At 39.8% G+C, this 19,684-nt stretch overlaps 1 protein-coding gene across 1 annotated transcript in view; it reads left to right on the forward strand.

Moving 5' to 3' along the window:
- UROC1 (urocanate hydratase 1) overlaps window positions 1-19,684 on the forward strand; it is a 37,670-nt gene that overhangs the window by 11,015 nt on the left and 6,971 nt on the right. The window contains exons 5-17 of the mRNA XM_065642697.1: window positions 2,092-2,220; window positions 2,890-2,951; window positions 3,944-4,010; window positions 4,596-4,739; window positions 8,292-8,380; window positions 8,868-8,930; window positions 9,636-9,815; window positions 11,282-11,379; window positions 11,634-11,706; window positions 13,106-13,227; window positions 15,900-15,970; window positions 16,881-16,979; window positions 17,658-17,757. Coding sequence (XP_065498769.1) covers window positions 2,092-2,220; window positions 2,890-2,951; window positions 3,944-4,010; window positions 4,596-4,739; window positions 8,292-8,380; window positions 8,868-8,930; window positions 9,636-9,815; window positions 11,282-11,379; window positions 11,634-11,706; window positions 13,106-13,227; window positions 15,900-15,970; window positions 16,881-16,979; window positions 17,658-17,757 — 1,297 coding nt within the window. The remainder of the gene's footprint in view (window positions 1-2,091; window positions 2,221-2,889; window positions 2,952-3,943; window positions 4,011-4,595; window positions 4,740-8,291; window positions 8,381-8,867; window positions 8,931-9,635; window positions 9,816-11,281; window positions 11,380-11,633; window positions 11,707-13,105; window positions 13,228-15,899; window positions 15,971-16,880; window positions 16,980-17,657; window positions 17,758-19,684) is intronic.

The raw sequence follows: 19,684 nt of genomic DNA on the forward strand, positions 1-19,684 counted from the left end.
GGCAGGGGGAACATTTAATGAACAATCATCCTGAATGTGGATGGGCACAAATGTGGTTACTGTGAATGACAATTTTATTTCTGAATCTGTAGCTTACACAAGCAAAACCTGAATTCAGGAGCCAACTTCTGTCAGAAAGGTTCATGTATGCTCCTTGTCGGGGCTTTACCTGAATCTGGCCTCTTAGTTATTAAAAATCCAAGCAAAGCTAATGTGTAAATGAAGTTCCTGGGTAGGGGAGAAGAATGGATTCCTCCCTGTAGCATGGAACTGAGAAACCTGTGTTTTCCTTGCAGTTTGACTGTGATATTTTTTTTGTTTGTGGCTGAGAGAAAACTCTTGCTTCAGTTTCTTAACCTAGTAAATGGCAGTTAAATAGAAGTCTTAGGCAGCTTTTGAGGCAAAACTGTTCTGACTTTAAAAATAAAGGTACCATGGCAGTGCACACCATTTCTTAATTCTCTGTACTAATTAGTAAATGCCAGTTAATTGATGCCTGTTAACTACCTGAGTTTTGCAGCATTTCTGATGTGAGCAGCACCAGCAGTTTCTATAGCAGCCTGTATTGGACTGACATCCCTTGGGTGGATACTGGTCTGCAAGGTGAAGTAGAAGCACTGCCAAAGTCAGAAATACTCGCTTTTCTCTTGTCCACATCCATGCCAGAGCTATGACCTGCAGTTGTTTTACAGCAGAACAAACAAAACCTTTTTGTCTTTTCTTACTTAGAGTAGGAATCACATGAATTATTTGGTTATGACAGAACGTTTTGTTCTGTTTGTGGCTTGAAAACAACATGTGTTTTGGTAATCTGTCATTGCAAATTTCCTAGTGAAAAGGTTCAGTTTGGTTTATAACATGGACACAGACCTGTGCTTTCTTCTGAATAATTTTAGAAGTAAGAACCATGTCCAGAGTTAACTTTGCAAGCCTGCAGACAACGGAACTGTTCCTTAGCTAGGAAAGGCTTTTATCTCCTCCTTGCTAGTCATATCTTTTGATGCAAAAAGATCTAAGCGTCTCACAGCTTCTAGTTTTATTACAATGTTTTTCAGCTAGTTACCTGTTCTGTCCTAGAACCAGAATTTGGTTATTCAACATTTTTCTTAAACCAAAGAAGTTAAAAGCAAGGCAGTAAATCTAGTACCTCTTTCCTACTCAACTTAACTTGCAGCTTGGCAATTAACTGGATTAGGAGGGACTGGCTTCAAATCTGCACCATTTTCAATTCAGATCAAAGGCACAGAGAGGTTCAGTGCCCACACCAACTGACACTGCTGTCTCTTTGATCAGCAGTTCCATTTTATCTCAAAACGTTGCCTCCATGTCCCTCCAGCAACTCTAGTTTCAAGCTATTTTTGAATTCTAGTACTGCATGGGAAAGCTCTTCTCGGGCCTAGTTGTCACACGGGCTTTGTGACACACAACGATGGGTGCAAGTCAAATCTATTGGCAGCTTAGATGGTCAAAACCTACCTTTTGGCATATATTGAGTAACTATTGAATTATGCAGACGAAGTTGAGATGCATTTACGTGTGTGCTGCTGGGTTCTTCAAGGACTTCACTGTCCATAGTGAAAGCTGAATTTTTTTCTTTGAGAATAATTATTTCATTTTTAAGTGCACATCGTAATATCAGTTTGAAAAGATGACAAGCACCAGACAATGCTGAATTATCGATTTCAGGTTAGGATCAATTCTATGCATGGGTATTTTAATCACTTTTATAAGGAAAATTTTGCAGTTTGGCTTTGGAAAGGTTGCCAGAAAAGTGCCAGAATCAAATGGTTAACTTCAAGATAAAATTAGAAAGGCTTTAAAAATGAAGGATTTCTGGATTTTTTACTGGAGAAATTATTCTGGAACTTATTCAGACTTTTACTAGTTGATGATTTATGTTTCCTGCTGAGTGATGTCTCTTAATGGACTTCATTAAAAGCAAGAATGTGTTGAGAGCTCTGGCTGTTATTCCAGATGGGAATACACCTCATCTCTATGCCTGCCTTCATACTCAAAGTTTAGGAGCTTCACAAAGAAACACAAAAGTAAGATGGAAACAGATTCCCTCACTTTCCTTGCTTTTCCTTTCAGTTCCGGTTGGTAATGCACTATTTGTCAGAAATGACTGAAGAGCAAACACTGGTAATGTACAGTGGACACCCTCTGGGACTCTTTCCCAGCCATCGGAATGCTCCTCGATTAATCATTACTAATGGCATGGTACGTATTAGCATCTTGTTTTCTCATTTCTCTCTTCTTCTGTTTAGTTTTCAAGTGTTTACTGGATTAAAATTTTATTTGTGCTACCTGAACTTACAACAGCACACAGGAGAATCTGGGCTCCAAACTCTGCAGTATTTATTCCAGTACAGTCTCTCTTCCCTCGAGTGTGATGATCTTCATTGGTGGAAGGAGCAACCCTCTTTATCAGATGGCTTCTGTTCTGACTGAGCCTGGGCTGTACGTGTTCCTGACCAAAACAGTTCAACTAGGCTCAGTTTGGAAGATTTAAAAGCCCTCAATAAGCAAACAGATCATTGTTAACCAGATGCTCAGGTACCTGGACTACTTTGCTTGGAAGGCAAGGTGGACAAGTGACCACACTGGTTCATTGCCAGTCTTTTGAGCCATTTTATATCTCTTTCTACAGCCTAGTTTTGTGGGTTGTGAGCTGCTTTCCTTAAAACTCGCATGACATTCACACTTCCAGAAAGACCAGACATCTTTTTTCTAGTACTATAATGCATGGAATCAAACACCTGAATTACTCCTCTTGTTTTTCTATGTGTGTAACCATAGTTAGAGAAATGTGGGCTGTTAAAAATATCTGCTTAAATGTCTTATTTGCTTATCTAGGTTTTCTTTTGATTTTTTTTTTTCCCCCCTTAGGTTATTCCCAACTATTCCACCAGAGATGAATATGAGAAGATGTTTGCTTTGGGAGTAACAATGTAAGAAGATATCTCACTAATAAAATGTATCAAATACTTAACTAAACATAATTCAGATGTCAAGCAGTGGCTGGTTAAAATATCTAATGCAGATGGATTTCAACTGTGCTGCATAAAGTCCTAATGCTGCAAAGCATTAATTTAAGTGGAATTACTTAGGCGTTTGAGTTATGTTCAGCCACACATATAAGGATGTAATTGAGGTCTGTTAGGAATTAGTATTAGGTTTATGTGTGGGACTTGGCTGAATTATAGTCTGAAACCTTAATCATCACCTACTTATAACACTGGCTAGTTCTACTTTGCAGTAGTTGTTCTGCAATCTAGAGAAAATACAAGTTATGAACCGTTCCTTCACACTAAGAGAAGACTTTGAAGTAGAAAGTTATTTTTTATATTTTCGAATGATTATTTACCTACTTTTTACTGCTCATCTGGTTGGCAAGCACAGGAATATTATTCTGTTGTGTACCATGGAGAGAATAAATTAAAAAACCTGGAGAGCTGGGTGTGTATGGATAAGGAAGCTGGAAGAAATGGAAGGGCATGAATAAAGAATTTCCATTGCTGCTTTCCTGGCAACTTCGTAGGAATGTGGACAATCATTTTGGGCTAACAACTTCAAAAGTGACTGTGTGACTTAAAAGCATGAGTGCCACTGAAAAACAATAGCATAAAGATGCCAACAATGTGAAAAGGAGTGTCCTTGTGTCCTAGTCACTATGCTAAATGCCAAAACAAGTTTACATTCAGTTTTTTGATCCATGCATTTCTGAACTCAGTTTAAAGAGCTTAATGATCCTCTGAAAACATGTTGGTGCCTTGCTAATGAAGAAACTCAATTAAGTTGTGAATTTGATAACAGCAGACTTTTAATAACAAAACAAAGCAGAGATTGTTGTTGTTGTTGTTATCCTGGAAACATATGTAGAGATGTACAGAATTCATTCCAGCCTGAGTAACATGCATTGTTGTGTTGGTTGCTATTGCAGGTATGGGCAGATGACTGCAGGGAGCTACTGCTACATTGGGCCTCAGGGAATTGTCCATGGGACTGTGGTAAGAAACTGGGGAAGGGTCTATTTGTCGATACCTGCTGGAGGAGGGTATCTCCGCAGTGGCTGGTGACTGCAGTGGAATGGTTTACTGGGAGAGGATGTTCTGGCTACCAAATAAATTCTCATTGCTTAAAAACAATTGGTGTCCTTCCCCTCAGTCCATGGCATCTTATCCTGAAGGAATCTGCAAGGAAGGTCTCAATCTGAGCTTGTATCTAGCTACAATAAATGAAGTATGTGTTGACCAAAATGTGTTAGATAAAAACATTTTCTTAGATTGTTTTCTTAGCTGTTTTCCTCAGCTGTCTTTTGCAGCCACCCTCAGTAAGTGTCTCTACCCCACGAGCAACATGTTGGGAACCTCTGATTGTTCTATCCTGTTTTATGATGGGAGAAATAATCAGGACAGATGGTTTCATAACATCACTTTGTAACGTGTTCCCTTTTAACAAGATTAAAACAGTTTCATGGTCCCAATGATCCCAGAGTTTCAAACTCTCTTTGCAAAAGGGACAGAAGATCTTTAAATTTCAGGGACTCTAGGGAGAAATAGCTCCTGATAATTGCTATATTGTGTTGTGTGCAGCTCACAGTGCTCAATGCGGGCCGTCGCTACTTGAAGGCAGAAGACCTGTCTGGAAAGGTGTTTGTTACTTCTGGTCTCGGAGGGATGAGTGGGGCTCAAGCGAAGGCTGCAGTGATCGCTGGCTGTGTGGGCATCATTGCAGAGGTGAGAGCAATGATGCTTTTGTTCCATCTTCTCCCAATGTGCCGAATCAGAACCCTCATTCTCCTGATCTGACATGTTCCTCAAGTAACCCTGACAAGCCAAACTAAAAATTACTCTTTTCTAATATCTGTCTTTTTCATTCCTGAGCATTTTTTCACAGCTGTTCCACTCTTTATTTTTTCACTCACTGGATCGCTCAAATTGTGAGTATATGGATTGTAACTTATGATTGCTTCACAAATAATGCAGAATGATGCTGTCAGATGAGCCAATCTCAGTGCCTGAGCTGCCCTCATTTCATGTGTGAAAGGGTATAACTTCCACAGACAATTTCCATGGGAGCTGTGCTCACTTATGCTGAAAAAAATCCATGTTAAAAATGTGCTAAGTTACATTATGATTAATCTTTAATGCCTCTGGCACCTTTGTCAGGTACAAGGGAAAGTACCTGTTAAAAATGTTGGTGTGATTCACTCATCAAGGTTGGGACTAACGAAGTTGCTTGTTGTTGTGATTCTTTGGAGTCAATAGGATTTTGTAAAACTGAGAATTTTAAGTTAGCTGCATTATGATGATGGTGAGATTAAACACGGGCACATAGGAGAATCCCAGTTTGCAGACAACAAAGGTAAGTTCTGCTAAGGGAAAATGCTGATGGGGAGAAGTCCTGTAGTACCATTTTCCCTGTTCCCTGAAGCTCACCCGGAGTATATATTCTTCGTAGAGAGACTTTCATCCCGATGTAATGTTTCTCTGTTCCAAATACATTAAAATAGCCCTGCTGTTTCCTCCCGTAACCAAAGACTCTAATAATGATGTGATTCAAAGACTGTTAATGTCCAAGTAATCAGAATAGTGTATGGTAGGATCCAGTGGATTCACAGATATTCTTAAGTAGCATATATAATGCAGAACACCAACATCATAATTTTGGTAAGTATATATGCCTGTAAGTTTTGAGTGAAATACATTTTCATATTAAAAAGTAACACTGAGTTATCCTAATACCTGCATTTTTCAGCTATCATGCTTATCAGAGGGTTCTGTTCTAACAGATCAGATGGAAAGATGGATGACAGAAACACTGCAACAATTCTAACAGAAAATGTTGCTCTGCAATGCTGTGAAAATGGTAGTGAATATCTTTAATGATACTGACTATTGAGAAAAAGTAAACGCTTCCATGCATTTCTTTCCTCATGACTGTCTTTGAATTCAGTACACTGAGGAAACATTCTTGGTGGAGCAGATAAAGGACTGACCTAAATGCATCGAGCTCTTTTGACTCTTGTTACTGCTCCAGAGGAAGACACTTTTGAGAACTGAACTCCAGTCAGAGCCGACTGGTGTGGGAGTTCAGCCTTCTCAGCCAAAGTCATTTATAGAGAGAATTAGCTGGCAGACCTCTGCTGTGGGCATGTCGCTTGCTGCAATGAAAGGGGTAAGAATATTGCAGTCTGACCAATGGTAATTATAATTAAACTTCAAAACATGATGGATCAGTCTGCCCACATGGCATGAAGTAATTCTGCTCTGCTCTGGCCAGCTCAGGTGTTATTCGTGGAAGGTCAGGGGTTCATCTCTTTTAGAATGATAGTGTGAAAGTGTGTTTGTTAGCACATGAGTTTTGAATGTATTTGAGATCTCATCAGATACTTCCTGCAGATGAAATACATTTATTCAATTTATTATTGAATACATTATTATTGAATAAATTAGCTTTATTCAGATTTCTGCTCTATCATCATGACCTTTCAAATGCTGGAATACAAAGGAAAGATTCCAGTGAATGCTGTTCACAGCCGTCCTTTGTCCCTTTCATCTCTATGGCTGCAGATGATTTTGTTCAGGAGACTGAATATCGCCTGGTTTTTATCTCCTGTGAGATGATCCATGTCGGAAATGAGTCTCAGGAGCACATGTGGATAGCTATACATATGTATAGATTATTTATTTAAGGAACTATTTATGCAAATAACATTGATGAATTGTGCAAGAGATGTCATTTTGTCAGCCAGGGCTTCCGAAGCTCAGACAGAAGGGATTAATGGTTCAAGTCTCTTACCTCTCTGTTTGACACGAAGCAGACTGTAATTTTCCGAAATAATTATGTGGAGGGCCAGACTATCTCCTCTGAGCTGCACTAAGCTCTCTAAGGTTACACTGGAGGTGACATTAGCTCATCATGTTTGTGCAATTTTTTAAATGACTGAAATGCTGATCAAAAAATGAACCTATTTTTGAAAGTGTGGTTCAAAGGAAGCTAATTTTCTTCAGTACACTTGCATGTCTGTGAAAGACTAGGACTGTCAGAGAGGGCTGAGGTAAAATATGTAGAATGCGGTAACAGATTTAAATAGATCTGATCTGTGTTATGCTGAGCTTTAAATGAACCCAATTCCTGTCATTCATAAAGGCCATTTAATCTTTCCTCCTGTGCTGATTTAAATAACTCCCAAAGAAGCTGTTCCTCACGGCACCTGACTTTATTGAATAATTCCACTGGCAGTGACACTGATATTATCATAATCTGGGGGTTTGGAAGGACAGTCTTTATTACTGATGTTGGAAATGATGGAAGGTTTCTTATGCTAAGAATAATTAGGAAAGAGGTTTCCTGGTGTTCAAGCATCTCCTGAATACAAAACCTATTTAATTTATACATAAATGCTTTGTTAATGACAAATAATAAAATGAAAATTATGGGGGTGGATTATAGAGGAGTAAAAATGCATTAATGAAATACCAGAAGATAACCAGGTTATGTGTTCTTATGCACAGACACCACTGTGGGTGTTTAAATTCATTGCTACCACAGAAAATTGGCTTAAATTAATTTTGCTGCTTGCTTTATGCCAAGAATAGCTCATTATAAAAGTATTAATGATGTGCAAGTTTGTACATTGAACCATTAATATGCAATCTGTGCCAAAGCCTCCACAGTTAGTCTGTCCTTTTATATTTTTATCCAGCTGTCTCTTATGCATATACACACGGACACAAAAGCTGAGCCCAGAAGAGAGTGCGAATTTGGGACTGAGCTTGTTTAGAGCTTCAAAGTTCAAACAAGAGGGAATTAAAGACGTAGTTTTGTTTTGATCCATTCCATTTTTCAGAGGCATTAGCCGGCTGGGACAAGAAAATGCTTTCCACTTTTCTTTTCCATATTTGGTTGAGATTTTCAACCAACAGTCAAAAAAAAAAGTGAGGGTCAATTTTATTCAGTGAACCATTGCTTCATCCTGGGCAGTCTGGCAGAAATGTTTATCTCTGAGCCAATCAAATAAAATATTTCCTTAATTAAATAGAAATTTTCACAGAAAATAGCCAGATTTGAAAAATAAATTTGAAGCATTTTGGCTTTTTTTTTTCAATATAATAATGAAAAGAAACAATAAGAATAATTAGAATTGGCAGTACAATCACTCTGTATTGTTAAAGCCAAGGCAGGGCTATTCCCTTTTCCTATTTGCCACTCTGTCTTGCAGGCTAACTGAAAAAGTGACTGGATGAGGGAAAGGGGATTTATAAGACCTCTGCTGTTTCTCTCAGGTTGATGAAGCAGCACTTCTGAAACGTCACAAACAGGGATGGCTGATGGAGATCTCTAACAGCCTGGACCATTGCATTGCTCGCCTTAGGTATGACTTGTAAGATAATTCAGTGAGTTTATCCCTGCTTCCTAATCCTTACTGTACATCTTTCTGCATTGTGCCATTTCAGTGTGCATATAGAAGAAGTTGAGGGGCATCTCTTCTTATTCCAGGTCTGCTTGTGAATGTGAATCCATCCTTTCAAACAGCGGCAGTCATTAGTAGTGATTACCAATGCTTACTGTGAGCCATTACCAATGCTTCACATCATTTATATATGTTAAATGTGTCTTCATTCAGTTTCATGAATATGCATAGAGCAATTACAAATAATGTGGCACCTGAAGCATCGCTCAAGCTTTCTGGAATCAGTGATTAACAATTACATGAAGGTTGAAAGATCTGTTGCGTTGATGAGTGTTGGAAACCACATATAGACTTTTTTTTTTGCTGAGTTTGACTCTGTGATTTGTGCATTGCAAGATGGAATTACATGAGGTGCATTTTCTTCAACCATTTTATTAATCTATTCTAGAGATGCAAGAAAGAATAAAATTGCCCTTAGTTTGGGTTACCATGGGAATGTGGTCGATCTGTGGTAAGTAATATATATGGATAGTGGATATATTAATGTTCTTGCTTGTTAGTCAACCTGGAATTAGTTCCCAAACTTGGAAGAGAAGACGCATTAAACCTAGTGCAGAGTTCATTACTCTAGATGCTCATGAAAAACTGTATTGTCAAAAGAGGGGTCTTCATCCTTGTGTTCGATTTGCTTCCCGTGCACCTTCTCCTCTCCTTATGGAACAAGGAATTTCTTAGGGAAAGAGATCCCTAAGATTCTTCCTTGGATGAGGAAAGATTTTATTCCTTTCCTTCCAACCTTCTGCTAGATAGCAAGAAAGTGTCTTTGACTTGAGTGAAGAACCAAAGTATTGAGGTATTGGTTGAATAAAAATAATCAGATGATGGATAGAAATTCTAGCACTCTTGAGGCTTTATCCAGTGGTAAATCTTGCCGTCACACACATACCGAGGGTTGAGACTGACCAGTAAGACTGCTATGTCATACTGGTATCCGATGTATCTATCAGCATTCCTGCACAGGCAAATGTGAAGTATAAAAGCGTCACCTAAGTCTTTGTCACCATAATTTCCCACCTCCTGACAGCTAAAACAAAGACTTAGCCTGCCAAGGGCATAACTTCATAAACAACCTCTTGGGATGGAAGAAGTTCACCTGAAAGAGGAGCTGGGATGTGAAACAGCTTCTGCTCAAACGCTCCATTCCTTGGCTTCCCAGGGAGCGGCTGGTGCACGAGTTGGACACAACAGGAGAGTTGCTGGTTGACCTGGGCTCTGACCAAACTTCGTGTCACAACCCGTTCAGCGGGGGATACTACCCGGCACAGCTTGGCTTTGAGGAAGCAAAGCAGCTCCTTTCCACCAATCCAGGGAAGTTCCGGACCCTGGTACAAGAGAGGTAAATGTTTTAGTGATACATGTTTTTAACCTTTAAGCTTAGTTGTTCTGCAAGTGATATGAATTTTGTCTTTCTTGCGAGAGTTTTCTGTTCTTTAGTATTTCAGTAGAAATCTGGGGTAGAGCTACAGTACTAATTAACTCCAAACTTTGTACTTGTGTCACTCAGGATCTGGCAGATGTCACTTACCCACCATTTTAGGAGCAGTCTCTGGTGTATATGATCAGAGGTTAGAACACTAATGATTTATTTCACTTCTAAAAATTCCTAAGTTGTGTTAGGTTCTAAAAATCTGGGACAATAAGTACAATCCCACAGAGTCTACCAGTTGGTTTATGTTCACTGAATACAGCATAAAAACCCAGTGGGTAAGGCAGAAGGTTCACCTAGCCTACTGAGCTTCCAGCTGTGAGCAGGAATGGTTTAGTAGGGAAGGATACAATCTCCCCCAGTCACTCCTCCCAGCTTGCTGCAATTCCAGGTTCTGTTTAGCATCCTGATTTCAGGGAGCTATTCCTGATGTACAAGTTTGCAAATGAAATTGGAATTGGACTTTATAAAGGGAGGAATTCGGCACAATTTATATAGAAGTAAAGATCAATGGAACAGAGGCAGTGATCTTATTCTCAACTGGTACTTTCGAGACTTTATGGCTCCTACTCTGGTTTTGTTCACCTTGAACATTCCCGCCAGAGACCTTTTTTCCAGGAGAAGGTAGAATATGGGCATATAATCTATTTGACTTTGGATGAGGGACCTACAAGGACCTGTCCAGTTTACCAATTCTGCATCATACCGCTCTTAGACAAAAGCAACAGAAAGGGAAATTTCCGAGACTCTAACAAGCTACGTATGACTTAAAACCCAGTTTCATTTGTTAGGCATTGATTTAGCTCTCTAGAATTCCAAGAGGTTACACCTATGCATGTAAAACTACATATGTGACTATGCGTTGAGATTAGAACTAAATAGGATTAAGTGGAAGTGGTACCACAGAGAGCAGTCCTGGGGTATAGTCCCCTACCGCAAACAAAGGGAAAACTGGGCTGTTTGGGCCAAGGTAGAGGCCAGAACAGTGATGTTCAGCCATTTTCAGTTTTTCGGTCTCTGCTCACTTTCTCTGTGAACTTCTTAAACTGTTTTGCAGTTTTGCGTAGGCTGTTTTTTTGTTATTACATTCCATCCTCAGAGCTGGCTGCATTTCTTTGCTGAAAGATGTGACCCCTCTCTGCTAATTAATGAAGTTCCCTTAATGACTGTAAATCGCTTCAAGCTTTGGGGATAACAGGTGCTACAGAGACTGAAAGCATCTCAAATGATATCTTATTGGCTTATATCTAAGTTTCTCTGGGGTCTTTCAGTTCCATCTGTCTCCCCCTACTTTCATGCCTTTAGTGAGTTCATGATATTACTCTTTTTGGTATTTTATCAATCTCAAGAATAATCATTTCCTTCTTTTATTTCAGTCTGAGGAGACATGTGGCTGCTATTAACAGACTGGCTGATAAGGGCATGTTTTTTTGGGATTATGGCAATGCTTTTCTCTTGGAAGCTCAAAGGGCTGGTGAGTAGATCCTGGAGCTGTTAGGTGGAAGCAAGGACAATCCTGCGTGCATTTTCCCAGCTGTATATTTTGGCACGATAGGGTTGGCCACTGTATTATGCTAACTCTTTAATCTCTCTTTCTCTTGCTCTCTGAGAGCCCTGACCATCTCTGTGGCTGAGGTAGAGCCTTCATTGGGAACCCAGGTGCAGTCTGGTTTTACATTTTATAGTTTTTCTTCATTAAGTCACTGACTATTAAAATATTTTTTATAGGTGCTGATGTTGGGAAAAGAGGAGCCAATAAAACAGAATTTCGATATCCTTCCTATGTTCAGCACATCATGGGGTATGTTGAGGAGAGCTTGGAATAAAGCATTAAAGTGTCTTGTGACTCTCTCTGTTTAGGGGGACAGTACTACAGAGACTCCACTTCGTGCAAATCTTCTAGTCTACTATAAATGACAGAAAGGAGTCAACCACAGCAGTAGGAAAATTGATGTCACAGGTGTTATCCCAGAGTTGGTCTTATTTTTCTCCACTCTGGAGTAATGCCCAGTGTGATTTAGGAAGATGTCCTGTTGGCTGTAAGCATCATGCTCATGTTTTCTATTGGCTTCCTTAGAGTTACTCCTTGCATTTTCCTGTGTACAGGGGAAAAGAGGAGCCAGACCTGGAGGGACAGGTTGTATGTGATTAACATAAGTAAACTCTGACACTGCAGGTTTTGCTAATATTTTATCCTGAAAGGTTTAGCATGTCTTGATAATTTTATGTAAAGCTTTATCCTTTTTAGAATTAAAAGGTGTTATGAAAGCAGACACCAGATGTGTGAACAGTAAGCTAAAACATTGCCAAATCAAAACTCTTCACTCCTTTACATGAATAGCTGCATTTTCTCTCTTGCATCAATTTTCCTTAAGCAGCTCTGCTTCAGAGAATAGCCAAGTCCCAGCCTCCAACTGTAACTAAATGCAACTTCATTTCTAGGTGATAAAAATGAAGAGCTTGTCTCTTCAGAGCAGTAGAGCTCAGTTCCAAATCATCAAAGCTGATGTCTACGCTGAAGTTAAAAGCACATCTGAAATAGGACACTCATCTGCTCATATTGCCAACTGTACCTCTTACCCAAGCTGTGCATACTGCTGGTAGAAAAAGCTGAGCTCAGATCTGTTGAGGGACTGGGTTTATAACACCTTTTGCCTCTGACACATGCTTAGCTTGCCTGTATCATGTGAATAAGAACTTGAACACAGAGTAAGGTACCAACTAGATTATCTCTCTTCTGGAACTCAGTGGAAACATGTCTTACTATTGTGTTTTTAACAATGTGGACAGCAAGTAAGTCTGGACTCAGGCACTTGTTCAGAGCCTACACTTGTCTGATAGTGTAGATGCACTCAGAGTTAGCCTGGGTTAAGGACAAAAGACCAGGCATCGGGGAGAATATATTTGATGAAACAAAAGAAAAATGGCAATTCATCTGATGCACTTGTTTGATTGAACTGCCCAACATTCCTGTCAAAATTCTGGCCTGACTGTGTTTCTATACACCAGTTGATGGCCGCATGAAACAGCACTGTTTAATTTCTCAATTAATGGTCCCTGATGCTTCTGTTTAGATTAGTTCATTGAAAATGTTTCAAATTCTTCCGTCTCCAGCTAATGAAAGAAAAGCACTGCTAGCAGCCAGGGTAAATAAGGAAAGAATTCCAACTATCTCTTAATGAAACATGTTCTCTTCCCAGGGACATTTTTTCCCTGGGATTTGGGCCATTCCGCTGGGTTTGCACCTCAGGTGACCCACAGGATCTTGCTACCACTGACTCGATCGCCATGTCTGTGCTGCAAGACTCGATACGTCAGGGAGGTAAGACACCATCCCATGCCCCCATCACCAGAGGTGCAGAATGTGTGACAGCTTTTGGTCGAAACTGTAGAAAGCACTCTTTGGACTGATCCACAGGAGCAAGAAACCTCCTCACTGTTCTCCACACTCCTATAAGGATTGTAACCAGTAGGTAAAATATAAAAACCACTACGTGGAGAGGTTATTGATCCCAAAACTATTGTTGCAATTTTGGCTAAGAGCATTTCTTTTCATTTGTTATAGGTTTTCCTGCACATCGTCACCTTGAAACTTTAAGGCAAACAGTATCTTTCATCAATAGGTTTCCAGGAGTTTTTTTAAAGGAATCAAATGATTTTGCCCCTGTCTGACAGGTGAATGAGGCCTGGGAATCTTGGGAGGTTTTGAAGAGGCCGACAAGCAGACCAGTGGCAGGAAACCCAGGTTTCCTGCATGTGCTGCTCCATCCAGTGTCCTTTATTTGTGATTACAATTTTGAGGTCTGTCTTTCGTTAATAAATTGCCTGCTGTTTCTAGTCACTGGTAGAATCAATCTGGAATATCTGTGTGGCTCTGTATGCTATTCTTGTATCTAGGGATTACATTTCCATTCTTCTATATTCTTGAAAGTCAGCTGTTACTGTTATCCCCCACTGAGACAAGGCTAATTTTGTGTCAGCAAACATGAATCATATCCCCCAGGTTGCAGTGGAGGGCCCTGCTACTTTCCCTTTTGTCTGCTTTTACAGTAGCTGGACGGCAGACTCAAAGACTTAAGTGTCATTGTCCCCTGGCACTGAAGTCCTCAGCTCTTCCATTTGGAGAGAGTGGAGCTTTGTGCTTCTCAGAATCAAGGAAGGGATCAGAAGGAAACAGGTCACAAATCCAAAGCATATTTTAATGGGGAGAAGAGCATAATATTTTTATATGGTAATATTGAAATATTTTTTGAAAGACATCATTGAAATATGAATAGAAGTGTGAAGATTTTGAATGCTCTCCTATTTGTTCTGGAACCGTTAGCATTGCGAGGATATTCAGGTAGTTCTCTCATTTGAAACAAAACAACTGTTGCCTTCCTCTAATGCAAGGCTTGTGTCCAGCTTCTTCCTCCCAAGAGGTGAATTATTGATAGAGTGGGTCTGACCCTGCAAGGTCCTTAGCTGTGTCTATTCTCTTAAACTTTCCTTAGGAGTCATCTTGAAGAAATAGCAGCGGAGCATGAGATGTTTTTAATGCAATAGCCCAGAAGTGCCTCCCCTGTTCTATGGATATTGAAACTCTAATGTTTTTAAACCTGGTGCCTTGGCTTAATTGAAGTGGGGGTGAAATTCAATAGTCTAGTGCTGGATCTACAGAAATTTGCAGTAATTTTTCTGCTATGTACTGCAGTTCTCCAGCCATCTTCTCTCAAGACTGAATTGATGCGTGACCCTTGGATGGTTTGCATTGCAAGGCTAGGACATGAATTAGTTACTGTGTGTACTATAGTATGTGGATGTTTATATAGGTGGCAATGTAAGGCTGGGGAGAGAAGTCTCTTCCACAAACAAAATGCATTGAACTCTTGCATGGAATTCTTGAAGGAAATATTACATTTAAAAAAATCCCAGCAGGTGAAAACAGGCTTAAGGGCAAGGCTGTAATTGGATTTGCTGTTGAATTTGGCAAGACAATGGGAATAGGATTTCAAAGAGAAATGAAAAGATAATTCAACCAGAAAATAAACATCCATTCATGGATTCAAGTTCTTGAGTATTCCACTTGCTATCTACTCCCTATGGGACCTGGGCTTGGACCAAATTCCAGGGTCTGGATATCATCACACATATGTACATCTAAAATCCGAACCTCCCTTTGAATTTTATAAAAAAATCTGTTATGATGGCTGAGTGAAGACTCCACAGAGCTGAAGTCTATTGCATTCCAAATCCAAACTTTTGACTTGGCCTTGAGTCCATTGTTCAGCATTCTTCTTTTGCGGAGTTGAATTTTTGCACTTAAACCTCACAAACTGTGGAAAAAGTCCTATGTAGTTTTATTATCTGCTTCTACTCTTAAGGTATCTGAGCTTTTAATGTAGCCTTTTGCAAAGATGAGAGATGCAGCACTGATGACTGGACTCATCAGAGAAGAAAAAGAGATCTCAGTTTTATCTTGGGATAAAAACCTTCACGTGGGCCATTTAGTACCGAGCGATTGCTGTGCTATAAATATATATCCCAGCATTGGTGTAACTTATCCTCAAATATATATTGCTGTCGTCTTCTGAGAATTTCTGCTGGTTGACTCAAAGGGCTTAGTTACTACCTGATGCAAGATGGGACTGTAGTACCCAATGTCATGGAGTTTGCTAAAGCTACTAGTTAAGCAAAGTCTCAGAAAGGAATTGGGTGTTTAGTAGGCAGCAAGCCAGGTGACAAAAAAAGGAACAGTACTCAAGGTTTAATTTAGCTTGCTAAAGATCTGAATGGGAGTTTTCATTCCAGCTGCCTCCTTGTACCTTCCTCTGCATACATGGTACCAGTTACTGCATCAGCTGCACAGAGGATTCTATAATATGTCGCATTTCCTATATGCGTGCTTGTATTTGAGAGCAGAATTTGACTTCCTAGTGCTGTCAGATGAATTACATTTAAAGCATATTGCATTCATTTTCAAAGCTTCTTTTCTTTTTTGTTTTCTCTTGCAAGTGAGCACATCTGTGAAGCAGCAGTACCATGACAACATCCGCTGGATTCGGGAAGCTGGCAGGCACCAGTTGGTGAGTGCGCAACCTCCTTGAGCACTTTTGTCCATTCCTGGTCCAGGATGCAGGTTTTGAATGCTGGAGTGAAAACAGGAATGGGCATGAATGAAAACACTGGCTGTAACTCCCAGGGATGAGAACTTAAACCTCTCTCCACAGCAGGGTTTTAGGGTGAGCTGAAGCAGTTCTTTCCCTTCACATTTTCATCTGGAAATCTTCAAATATCTAGTCTTCTATCTGGAGTGAAACGTATCAATGATTCACCATCCACCTCATTTGTAACTACCTTTCAGAGCACTATTCAAAATTTCATTCTTGGCATTGCTTTGGCCTAACCTCTCCAGCTCCGGCTACCCTTTTCAAAATAGGTGATGAGGCCAAAGAATCGCCATCATTAGTGCTGTGGGAAGCAGGAAGGCAGTGAAGCATCCTTTGTTTTTTTTCAGGGCAGGCTCTCACTGTGAAGCGAACCACTAACACTATAGGGCTCACATGTGCTCTCCTCATCTGGCAGCCAGGTTGGCCTGTGGGGTAGAAGCTGGAGAGGAGCATCCGTGTGCAGGACAGATGTTTTTTGCCATTCTTTGTCTCCATATTTCTCTTCCCTTCCAGCCTGCCAGGTCCAAACCTCTGCTTCTCAGCTGTTGATAAGGGATTTGTTGATAGGAGGATTATAGCCTAGCAGTCAGGTTGATTTTAAAAGTGGGATTTATTGGACAGTAGCAGCTGAATACAGAAATACATATCACTTATCGTGTGAGTGAAGATAACTCCATTCAAAAAGAGATTTTAATTTATTTTTTCTGGAAGCTGGATGTTGATGAAGAAATAATCTGCGCTTTCTCCTGTGACTCCATTTATCTGGGGCCTGAAGATAAGCCAGTTGCAAAGAGAACCTTATCGCTCTGGCATTTTTATTTTTCAGGTTGTTGGCTCTCAAGCTAGAATCTTATATTCTGATCAGAGGGGTCGTGTGTCTATAGCTGTGGCTATTAATCAAGCAATATCTGAAGGAAAGATTAAGGTTTGTCTTTTTTGTCTTGATATGATCTGGTAATTGTGTTTAGTATCTGAGACTCGGGTGGCAGGTGGGAAAGGAGAAAGCTTCAACCAGTTGCTGTTCAAGCCAGCTAATTCCAGGTCACATCATGCCAAGAGTGAATTATTCTTCTATAAACCGCATGTGTGGCAAATGATACTGTCAATTAAATTCCAGATCAAGAATGGACTCGTTTGAGCTGTATGAAATCACTGATTTTCGTTGCTAACCTATTTTCAGTCTTGAAGTCTTCCAAAAGAATGGAAAAGTGTAAAAACTCCTGCTTTGTTTTTATTTTCAACAGAAAGCAGGAATTACTTTTAATAAAGATTTTTGCAAATGTCTTTGAAATTTCAAAGAAATGCTCCAATGAAAGAACCATGCTGCTTCCTCTCTTCTCTCTGCCCTCCCTTGAGGATGCCATTGGCATAAAAACAAGCTCTTGTTCTTGGTTATAAAAGGATAGTGGCTTTCATGAACAGTATGTGAACAACTCTTTTTATAAAAAATAATAGGCAGAGAAGGTGTTCCAGGAGGGTTAGGAGAGGGGACAAAGCTGAAGTTTGAAAGTACTTGAGACAGAAGTGAATTCAGCAAATTATGATTCTTAGTAGCATTGACAGTCCATGAAGGATTCCATTTTCTCATCCTTGGCTTTTTCAGGCTCCAGTTGTCCTCAGCCGAGATCACCATGATGTGAGTGGGACCGACAGTCCTTACAGAGAAACGTCCAACGTTTATGATGGATCAGCCTTTTGTGCAGGTCAGGAGAGCAGCTGGGGCTTGTCTGTGTGGGCAAACAAGGAAACTGCTTTAAAAGAGAATTTTTTTTTTTAATGCAACATTTTTAAAATGTTTTTGTTTAACCCTTTAATCCCAATTAATCAGATTTCCTGAGAAGCTTTGTGGGATTTAATAGCAATACAGGCATTAATGTGGAGCTAGTTAAACAGAGGAGGTCCAGAACAATGCTAAAAATTCAATGAAGATGCATTAGATTTACCTGAATGTAAATAGACAGCAGTCTATCTCAGAGGACTATGTCTTCTGTTTGATTTTAATTTTGCACATCTCTGCTTCAAAGAGGTGATCTAAGCAGAATTACAGCCGTATTTCCTTGGGATCCACAAGATCAAAATCAGGTTTATAATAGTATTTTGCTTAAAGCAAGAAGATTCACAGCTGTGTTCATTTCATTGTCTGAGGACTCAAGTAAACAGTCTAGAGTTTCTGAAAGGAACTTGTCTGGTCATAAGGGAACATACTTTGACAGTAAAAGCATAAGAATGGAAGTCAAGTGTTCTGGATTAGACTCCACATCTTGTTGCTCGCTTACAGTGTGACTGTGGGCAAATCCTGTAGGTTTGCTATACAGAAGGAGCATTTAATTCTACACACCTGACCTGAGCTCACCAGACTCTGCTTTTAAGTTTGTGAAATGATGCTTTAGGAAAATAAACCTAAGAAATATCAGATTAGAGGCCTGAAAAAAAAAATGAAGCACTAAGCAATTTTTAACCTAAATCTTCCTCAATTTTCCATCCATAAAGTGGAAATTACAATAATAGCTTTAGCCCAGTAGTGTTTCTGCATGTCATGGATTGACAATCACAAAGTGGCTTGAGATTGGAGGATATAAGCTGCTGTAGGAGAAATTATGATAGAAGTAGCTGAGCATATTGAATTACTTCCATTATGTGAACTCATAATAGAATGAAATTATGGCTCAATTTTAAGGAGAAAAGTTCCCTGCTATCTTAACTGAATTTCCTGATGAAACGAGGCTTTTAGCTGTGTCTATTAGTCCCACTTCAACACTTTTTGAGGATGTTGGCTTGTTCTAATAGGCCAGATAGATGCCTGGAATAATGTTTGGTTCTGACAAGCTGTGAGAAAATGGTGCAGCTGCACAGAGAACACCAATCCAAAGTAATGTCTCCACCAAAGGGCTTAACAACATAAGTAAAGCTCAGGCAATCCCCCCAGAAGAAGGCAATAGAAATAAGGCTTGCTAAAGCTGCATTGCTTGTCATGCTATGTGTTTTTCTTTGCATTTTATTATTTACATGAACCATTTGCCTTTTCCAAGGGCTTATCTAAAGCCTGTTGGCCACTGATTTCACTGGGCTTTGAAACCAGCCTAATGCAGTTTTACCAGATGACCCTCTGGAGGTAATAAAAAAATATCTTAGGTCTTCCTCTCTCCCTTCTTTCCCATTGTTTTCACACCACATTTGAGCTAGTTCAGTTGAAACTGGCTCCTCTGTAGCACACAGGAATTTTCCAGAGTGCTTGCCTGTCTTATTTAGTTTTGCAGTGAGTACTTCAGCCTGATCCTTGGCAAACATGGGTCATCACTGCTTGGCAAAGTGCAGCTCAGCACAGACATTTGCAGAGGGAGTGACCTTTATCGAAGCCAAGCAGCAGCACATTATTACATTGTTAAACCACTTGCCATGCTCCTTGTCCAGCCTCCATTCTTATCACACTAGTGGCTGAGGAAGAAATCCGTACATTTTTAGAATATGGGGATTTTGATCTCTCCCATTCCCTCTTGACAGCACTGTAATTATGATAATTGGGTTATTAAAGTGACATAATGCCAGATAAGATGCCATAATGGGGCTTTTGACAGGATTTAACATAGATTAGTGCTCAAGTAAACTCATTTTTCCATCAGACATGTAACA

This window comes from Caloenas nicobarica, chromosome 11, assembly GCF_036013445.1.
Source record: "Caloenas nicobarica isolate bCalNic1 chromosome 11, bCalNic1.hap1, whole genome shotgun sequence".
Classification (NCBI taxonomy): domain Eukaryota; kingdom Metazoa; phylum Chordata; class Aves; order Columbiformes; family Columbidae; genus Caloenas; species Caloenas nicobarica.